General features: G+C 41.9%; 1 protein-coding gene across 1 annotated transcript; it reads right to left on the reverse strand.

Moving 5' to 3' along the window:
• Window positions 1–2,291: 2,291 nt before the first annotated feature.
• On the reverse strand, window positions 2,292–5,449 carry LOC147625844 (isocitrate lyase-like). Its single transcript, XM_086817842.1, has 3 exons — window positions 4,955–5,449; window positions 2,933–4,529; window positions 2,292–2,678 (listed from the first exon to the last, which is right to left on the reverse strand). The coding sequence occupies exons 1-3, from the start codon at window positions 4,970–4,972 to the stop codon at window positions 2,587–2,589; spliced, it is 1,707 nt and encodes a 568-aa protein (XP_086673968.1). The 5' UTR covers window positions 4,973–5,449; the 3' UTR covers window positions 2,292–2,586.
• Window positions 5,450–7,493: the final 2,044 nt, after the last annotated feature.

The raw sequence follows: 7,493 nt of genomic DNA on the forward strand, positions 1-7,493 counted from the left end.
GTGTTATACACTAGCTAGGGTAGCCAAATGAGCGCGAGGACCAGACTTTTACTTTGGCCGCCCAAGAGTGTGAACCCTAGAGGTTACCTAAAAAACCTAAAATGTAACTCTTATGACTCATTCTTTTATGCTAATTCAATAGTGTGCTATTCTTCTCTATCATGATTATCTTATGCTATTGCCTGCTTGTGTGAGATCTTATGTGTGCTTGCCTGCTTGCATGTGTGAGAGTGAGTGTGAGAGTAAGCTATGAGGAGAGTCGAGATTCCTTTGGAGTGCAGTGGAGTGGAGCTTTGGAGTGTGGCTACGTGGTGGCAACATCGTCTCCTATGAGAATCCCGAGCACAAGTATTCTCATGAGGTGAGTGACACACCTTCCCCATGCAATTGTGAGCTAGGTCATGGGATATTGGCTTTTCGGTGGTTGAGCTATTTTATGCTCCCAAGTGTGGTTGGGAAAAGCCCCATGGCATTGGTTTGTTCATACACTCTTTCTATGGTGCAAGGGCTTTCCACACACACACACACACACACACACACACACACACACACATACATACATACATACATACATACATCCATACATACATACATACATACACACACACACACACACACACACACACACACACACATATATATATATATATATATATATATCCCTCCTTGTCTCTCTCTCTCTCTCTCTCTCTCTCTCTCTCTCTCTCTCTCTCTCCATTTCACCCAGCCCTCTCCCTCACTCTGTTTCTGTCTCATGGCTCACCCTCTGTCTTTCAACCTCCCTCTTCCTTATGCCCTTTCGGCCACCTTGCCCTCCCTCTCTCTTTCTGGCTTGCACCCTCCCTCTCTATTTTTTCCTCGCCCTCCCCTTCTCTCGACATCTCTTTCCCCCAGTGTATCTCCCGACATCTCTCTCGGTGGTCCTCTAATTGGACTAATTGGACGCATATCTCTCAGCACACCACACCCGGCATCTCTATACTTGACGGCTAGAGTTCATGTGAGTTCTAGTCACTTCTCCTTGATGAGTGTGTGTGTGTGTGTGTGTGTGTGTGTGTGTGTGTGAAAGAGAGAGAGAGAGAGAGAGAGAGAGAGAGAGAGAGAGAGAGAGAGAGAGAGAGAGAGCATGATGGGCATATCCAACTCTCTTTTGTGTTGATCACTCTTCTTCTCTTTGTTAATGGTTACTAATATCCTCTTTGTGTGATGATGAATTAAACACTAGCCAAACCTTCTTGTTTCACATGTAAGAAACATCATCATCCATGTCATCTAGTTTCATTCTTGAGTCTAGGTATTTGTGTCATCTCGTTAACACCTCACTTGCCATGTGCTAACGAGGTATTTCCTAAACCTATGTAGCATACTAAAGGAAGGACTAGATTACAAAATTCTAGTGTCATCACATAATGATTGGAGGATAAAAGGCCAAGGGACTAGAGCTTAAAGAAATATTTCCTTACTGGCATGAACCAAAGGATTGACCAAGAACTGCAAAGGATAGAAGTACAAAGGGTATTAGAAACACTAGATAAATGTTTCCAAAGGGCTATCCAAGTGGAGAAAGTGATTAAATGATGATGAATTTGATATAATTATGAAGCCTCTTGATTGACATCAAGGTGAAGCAACCTCAACAGCACACTCAATGCACATGAAGATAAGAGTTGCAAGATACAATGGCTAAGACAACCAAGGAGTTAGTGACCATGACACAAATGCAATATTCAAGGTACCGTGTACGTGGTAAAAGCAAGGCCAAGTTATATAGTGCATTTTTTTCATTTTCAGATTGCTCAATGGTAGGCATATGGTTGATTCACAAACCCAATTTTTTTTCTTGAGAACAATGGGCTACACAACCTTGACCCAACACGTGCACCCAACAACTCTAAAGAGCTTGGTTTTAAGGATATGTGAACCTAGTTTAATATATATATATATATATATATATATATATATTAAAGTGCATTCAACCTTTGTTAAATAATGAAGCGTTATCTGCTCAACTTTTGAAAAAACCGCCTCATCTTGAGGAGGAAAAATGATTGTAATAATTGGATGAAATAGCTAAAATATCATTGCAACTCACAAAAACCTTAAATAAGCACTTCATTGCAACTTACAAATACCTTTGAAACCATAGTCTCCTCATTGCCCAAACTAATTAATTCTAAAAAAAAATAGTGCTTATTTGAGAAGGATTCATGTCAAGATTAAGTCAAAAATGTTTCCCAAACACTGAATTTCATTAGCATTTTTATGGAAAGCCCATTTTAAATAAGGTGAAACAGAAATGAAAATATGAATTATTTCATCAATAAGCGTAGCTACATCAATGCTTCTGCTCCAAGATGGGATGGTTTATCACCAACTTCTAAATTAAAGACCAGGGTGATGATTTATCACCACTAGATTCTAAAGCCATTCATGCTACCTGCAACTTGATGCAGGTAGAGAAATACAATGAAACTGTTCATAGCTTATTAATGGTGGAATTAACCCACGAGTCTACTAAGGATTGGATCAGATTAAGCATCAACTTAAGAATAAACCAAAGATCGAATTAACAGTAAACCCATTATACTACAACTTCGAGTTGGCAAGGACAGTTCCGGATTCTGCATGCACGCCAGTACCTCCGCCCCAAGAATCTTTGAACTGTTCCTCGGTCACACCTGCAAGAAGAAATTTAAAGAATAGATTGCACAGCATTTAGAGAGCATGCACTATCCATTACTGTTCTAATGGCTGTATTTTGGCTATCTTGCTACTCTTTATGTTGGGCTACATTATCACTAATGATACGTTCCACAATCTAATCATAAAACATGCTGTTAAATAAAGCTCAATTATCACAAACACAAAGGTTGATATATATAACAGATTATATAAATAGAGTATCTCTTGGAAAAATATAGAAACCACCCACCTTTGTTCATAGCAGCAGTTGCAGAGAAGCCTCCCTGCACAGTCTTGAGGAAGTGGTCGAAGTAGTTTGCACCTGACCACTTCTGATGAGCTAGGGTTTCAATGCCATGCTCTCTCTCCTGTCTCTGTATTTTCTGCACATAGGCCAGCATCCCACGGTTCACGAAATCCTTTGCAAAGGTGTCAATGATGAGGGAGTTTGCATGGAAGCCAGCCAGAGTGATAAACTGCCACACATAGCCAAGCTTCGCCAAATCGGGTATGAAGCTCTGCATTTGAGCTTCAGTCATATGGGCAGCATCCCAATTGAAAGATGGGGAGAGATTGTATGCCAGGAGTATGTCAGGGTAATGGGCCTTGACCCCCTCGGAAAAATCACGGGCTTGGTCATAATGGGGGCCAGCAGACTCCATCCATAGCATGTCAGCATGAGGGGCAAAGGCAATGCCTCTGGCAATGGCAGCCCTTGTGCCCCCCTGGAACCTGTAGAATCCTTCTCTTGTGCGCGGCAAGTCCCAATCCCAGAACACATTGCCAGCCCCAAGCTGTTCTGCTAGAGCCCTGGCCTCATAGTGGGAAAGGCCATCCACCTTGTCAAACCAATGGTCCAACCGCTTCCTCTTCTCAATCTCTGATATCTGCAACATCCTGAGGACATCGGCAACCGCATCCTTGAACAGCCTCAGGTTTGCTTGACCCATCCAAGCATCCTCCATAGCTTGCAGCTCAGCTCCACTCTTGCCTGCTGCAGTTGCCTCATTCAGCAACATCACCAGAGGCTTGTCTTTAAGAGCAGGGTTTGATACCCCCAGGATGAATGGATGATCTCTTTTGTCAATATTGCTTTGCAAAAGAGTGGCAGCCTCTGCATCGGTCCTCGCAACCAAGACCGTCTCCACTCCCATCAGATCAAACTGCAGCCTTGCAGCAACAAGCCTGTTAATATGCTCAGATATAGCCACCAGAACCTTGCCTGACATATGCCCACACTTTTTTGTTACAGAAGCTTGGTCCTCTATGTGCACTCCAGCTGCACCCCTCTCCACAAAGAGCTTGCAGAGCTTGGCTGTCGCAGTGGTGCCTCCAAATCCAGTATCACCATCAGCAATGAGCGGCCTCAGGAAGTCGACATAGGGCGTCCGTGCACGCTCTTCTTTGCTCATGGCCAATCTAGCTTCTCTTTGCTTCCTGTCATGGAAGAGCTGGGCAAAGAAGAGATGCTCGGCCTTGTTAGGCACCGTATCATATGGGTAATCTGCAAGGTCAGGGCCTGGCTCATTAGTGCTAGTGTGGGTAGATGAGCATTGCCATCCTGAGATGTAGATGGTATCCAAATACTTGCTCATTTGGGCCACTTGCACAGGATCAAGGCAACCAAAGGTCCTAGAGCAGGTTCTGTTGACTTGATGTGTCTTCAAGGTCCTCCATAGCTTCTTGGCCATGATGTCTGATGCATACTGTTGGCGTAGAGTTCCTCTCAAGCGGATGACATCCCTTGCCTTGTATGGCCTGCTGGTGAGGCGGAAGCGGTCCGACTTCCACCAAGCCTCCATCTCTCTAACCTCCGCCTCAAACATGGCTTCTTCATCCATCAAAAACTGCAAGCCAATATCATTCAATATGGTGTTAAAACTTGGTGAAGAGTATCATCAATGGCATGCTGAAAACATCAAACATGACATGGTATTCACTAACACATACATGAAGGATGTGTTCTAATATGCTGCACATCAGGGGCCGAGCTACACCACCATAGATTATGTATGAACATGTGCGAAGGTATAATAAACACCACTAATGTGTGTCAAATTAACAATAAACACCACTGATGTGTGCCAAATTAACACCACTTCTCATGATTTGCTAGGTTAGGCTATCATACTTATTATAATTTGCTAGATTAGGCTATCATACCAATACAAGCAAAACAATATCAAACATGCAGGAAAATATAAGATGAGAATGGTAGATAAAAGGCATGCATAAGGTCGCCAGGCAACACATGTGAGAAAGCAGTACCTACCTTGTTGCCTGGGTTCATGTTTCCTCGCTTTTTTAAACACACGCCAACCAAACTTAGCAGCTGCAGACTTGCTGCTGGCAACTTAATTAAGCTGATTCTACAAATCCAACAGCACTGCAGAACAAGAAATCATGGCAAATAATCAGAGCCCGAGAAAATGATAGCTGGTAGCAAGAAATTAGGTGCAGGTGCAGCCGCGCACAGCAGTGCGTGCGGCAAAAACTTGTAATCACACGATATATGTGTAAGATTACGGTATGGATTAAGCTTAGGATAGCGATTATAGAAGCGATTGATGGAGAAAATGATAGCTGGTAGCAAGAAATTAGGTGCAGGTGAAGCCGCGCACAGTACTGCGAGCAGAAAAAAACGTGTAATCACACGATATATGTGTAAGATTACAGTATGGATTAAGGGAGCTTAGGAAAGCGATTATAGAAGATTAGGACGGCGATTGACGACGCGAGCGATCGAGATGGAGAGTAGTGCGGGGTGGCGGAGGCCTTATAAACGCGTTGGGAGGCCCGATCGGCGCGGGCGCACGCCATGCAGGCAAACGTAGATTTGGATGCTGATTGCTTAATTATTCTAACACGTCTACTTCGATTGCGTTTATTTTGAGAAATCCTGCCCCCATGACTCGGCGCCTTTTGACATGTACACTTCATTGATGATGTATACACACCCTCCACCTCACCTCTCTCTGTCTCCTAAATGCGAGTTTTAGCGTTCTCTCTATCCTACATGTACTCTACCTTCGTGCACGCCTTCATCTATACATCATGGCATGGTTATCACAACACTCTCAACATAAAAGCATCTCATCATCCCATAGAGTATCAAGAGTGATGGTAGTGTATATCTCTATATGGATATGTATATCCATGTATTCACATATGGATATGTATTCACTCCAACAATATTGAAATTGTGATGTTCGTAAATTCTTCTGCGCTAATGTGCCAATTTTCCTTTCAAGGATTGTAAGGTTGAAGGGCCCCTTAAATCCACCATTTACCCCCAGAATTCAAACGTCTAACACATCCTTCATGTCTTTGCCACCAAGGTTGATTTTTGGCGCCCGTCTTGGACGTTTTTGGCCATTTTGAACGTAATTAACTTACAATTTGTTTGGAGAAACGTAAAAAATTACATTAAGAAGCTCAAAAATGGGCGATTATGGGAAAAGACCGTCTGTTTTGATGAGCAATGCTGCACATCAAAAAGCAATCTTGTTCCGCCACCCCTTGTGTGGGCGAGAGAGAGAGAGAGAGAGAGAGAGAGAGAGAGAGAGAGAGAGAGAGAGAGAGAGAGAGAGAGAGAGAGAGAGAGAGAGAGAGAGGTTTTATTAACGCCTACACAAGGCCAAAATGATCTAGCTCGCAAGCCCCTAAGTGAGCACGCCTGTAAGCCCACAACCTAGAAGCTCGCAAGCCAATAAGCTAGTAGCCCACAATATATTTTTTGCAAGTATTCTTTGTCTTTGGAACACTAGCGTATCCCATTAATGTTATATCATCTGTGTTATAATTAACACTAAAGTCTCCCAATCTATCCCAATTTTTTTAAATTAAAAAGTTGTTATTTTTTTCCTTGCTATTTGTGTTGCTAATGTAAAAAATAACAACGAGAATATCAACGAAAAGCACCTCGATATTTTGGATTGTTTTACAAATTATTTTGCTATTATTTATAGGTACGTCTCTTATAGTGAAAGCTAAAGGATGCCAACTACTCTCTAAAAGCTAAAGACCAAGGTATTTTTTCATTGTATGAGCAAAGGGACATGGTTATTGGAATTGATATGATGTAAAGAGTAGCACCAAATTTTGATGATGCAAGTAGGATGGTTCCTCTAAATCCTACTCTTGAAATTGATAGGATATAAAGAGTAGCACCAAATTTTTACGATGAAAGTAGGATGGTTCCTCTAAACCCTACCCTTGTTTTGGCATGCGGGAGACTTAACTTCTTATGACTCTAATTTAGCACATCTCAACAATTATTGTTGTCTATAGACACCTCAATGGTTTTAAAGAACCAATATAGTACTACAAATTGGACAGGAATATCGAACCTTGAGATTTAGCTAGCGTTGAAGAAGTGGAGAAATTTCTCACAAGGATCAAATGCCTTCATGATCAAATTGTGGTGATTGGGATCACCATAACCACTAAAGATCTAGCAATAATGGATGTGCATAAGAGATTTACCTCCAAAGTATGTTAGTCTTGTGATAACATTAAAAACTCCAAGGACATTCCTAAAGTCAATGCTATGCTTCTCAAGGAGGAGTGAAAAAAGGTCAAACATGTAGGGGACTGTACTTTTTTCACCGTTACAAACAAAGGAAAGGGTAAAGACAGGTAACACCTCTACATCAAAGGAGAAGAATGAATAAGGTAAAATGTTTTTATTGTAACAAGAAGAGCCATGCCTAGAATGATTGTAAAAAGATATAGACAGATGAGAAGAATGGTTTTTGAAATATTAAACAACTGCCTATGAATAGTTTCTAAGTTAAAGTACAGCTATTTGT

Source organism: Cibotium barometz, chromosome 23, assembly GCF_041138505.1.
Source record: "Cibotium barometz isolate CiBa-2024 chromosome 23, ASM4113850v1, whole genome shotgun sequence".
Taxonomy (NCBI): Eukaryota; Viridiplantae; Streptophyta; class Polypodiopsida; order Cyatheales; family Cibotiaceae; genus Cibotium; species Cibotium barometz.

Bases quoted from the DNA above. Each gene is read 5' to 3' on its own strand.
- LOC147625844 (XM_086817842.1), bottom strand. The intron at 2,679-2,932 runs GTGGGTGGTTTC...TTCTTCTTGCAG, and splicing joins AACTGCTGCTATGAACAAAG to GTGTGACCGAGGAACAGTTC.